The sequence below is a fragment of the Calliphora vicina genome, chromosome 5 (assembly GCF_958450345.1).
Source record: "Calliphora vicina chromosome 5, idCalVici1.1, whole genome shotgun sequence".
In the NCBI taxonomy this organism is placed as follows: Eukaryota; Metazoa; Arthropoda; class Insecta; order Diptera; family Calliphoridae; genus Calliphora; species Calliphora vicina.
The window spans coordinates 33284403-33286000 of record NC_088784.1 but is presented as its reverse complement, the minus strand read 5'-3'; the positions used below and the strand labels follow the sequence as shown (position 1 = coordinate 33286000).

The following is a 1598-nucleotide window of genomic DNA, read 5'->3' as shown; positions in this document are numbered from 1 at the left end:
GAAATACACAGAATTTTGTGGCATAATTTAAACATTTAACCATAAAGTCGGTAAAATGAATAGTGAACGACTGACGGCCTGACATGGTGACATTGATAGTGTTTTTTTCGCGATGTAAACTTTTTAGAACTTTAAGCTTAATGTTAGCTGTTTAATTGTTAGATTGTAATCTTTTTATATTATGAATGAAAATGAGATGGTTTCGACTAGCCACGATGAGAATGTTAATTCTGCCTGCTAAAACGATTTTCTTTAACATTGACATTTTTTTAAATTACACCAATTACTCCTTAATTAATTTTTTCCAGGAATCATATTACATATGTCAGGATTATAAAGGATCACTTAAATGAATAGTGCTCTAAATCAAATTCAAAGACATGTTCAATATTTTATTAAAAATAATCAAACATCTATTTACATCTCATCTTCTAATCGTCATAGACTTTAAACAATTTACCCAACTGTGATACTTGTGCATTATTCACATATTTTTGTTTCTTCTTTCCTTGATCCCGGTTACATTTTCTCAACTCCTCAGAAACGGTATCATGTGAATGTAAACGTCCAATGCTATTGAGTTCCTGTTGATACATGTCGTTTTCTTTAAGCAACAGCTGGCGCATTAATTGCTTTCTCATCATTATTGAGAGTTTCTGTGCAAAATCAATTTCATCCGAAATGGAGTATTCGATTTTCATACCCGAAGCCTTGCCAATTTTATCCGTACCACCATCCATGACATTCCATTGAATCTCACTAAGAAGATGATGTTTTATTGGGCATTTTACTTAAGATCTTATGAACTTATTTACATAATACCGGGGCGTTTAGTTTTGATGGGATTAGCCGACATTTTAAAATGTAAATTTTAGTTAAATAAATTTGTAAACAGAAATTTGAATTTATTTTGTAAATGGTTTATTTATTGTTAAAATTAAAATGTTTGAAAGAACAGTCAAATTTAATAATCGGGTCGATTACAAGTAAGAAAGTATGATCGGTCAAGCCCGACCATATAATACCCTACACTAAGTAAAAGAGCAAAAACATTTTTCTTTTAAAATTTCAATAATTTATATTTTTGAGTGATTTTCGGAAGTGGACCTTATATGGGGGCTATGACCAATTATGGACCGATCACCATGAAATTAGGTCGTGCGATTTATGTCTATAATAAAGTTAACTATGTTGAATTTTGTGTGTATATCAACATTTTTAAGCGATTTATGCTCGTTAAAGTGATTTTTGGAAGCGGGCATATAAGAGAGCTATGACTAATTATTGACCGATCGTAACAAAATTTGGTGACATGAATTTTGTGTATATAAAACTTATTTGGAGTGGAATTTGTGGAGATACATATATAAATTAAACATTTATGATCGATAAAGTCCAATTTCGGGAGGACATTTGTATGGGGGCTAGGTGAAATAATGGACCGATTTCAGCAAGTTTCAAAAGGCTGGGTCCTTGAGGCGAAAAAATAATATGTTCCGAATTTCATCAAAATATCTTCAAAATTGAGAACTGTACTCTGCGCACAAGGTTTACATGGACAGCCAGCCAGCCGACCAGACGGACGGACATCGTTTAAT

The 1598-nt window shown here is 32.2% G+C and overlaps 1 protein-coding gene across 1 annotated transcript; it reads right to left on the bottom strand.

The window, feature by feature from the left end:
* Nucleotides 1–366: 366 nt before the first annotated feature.
* Nucleotides 367–936, bottom strand: LOC135960062 (uncharacterized). The gene is made up of 2 exons (XM_065511259.1): nt 816–936; nt 367–759 (listed from the first exon to the last, which is right to left on the bottom strand). Exons 1-2 carry the CDS (start codon nt 854–856, stop codon nt 432–434), a joined length of 369 nt encoding a protein of 122 aa, XP_065367331.1. The 5' UTR covers nt 857–936; the 3' UTR covers nt 367–431.
* Between the last annotated feature and the right edge of the window lie 662 nt (nt 937–1598).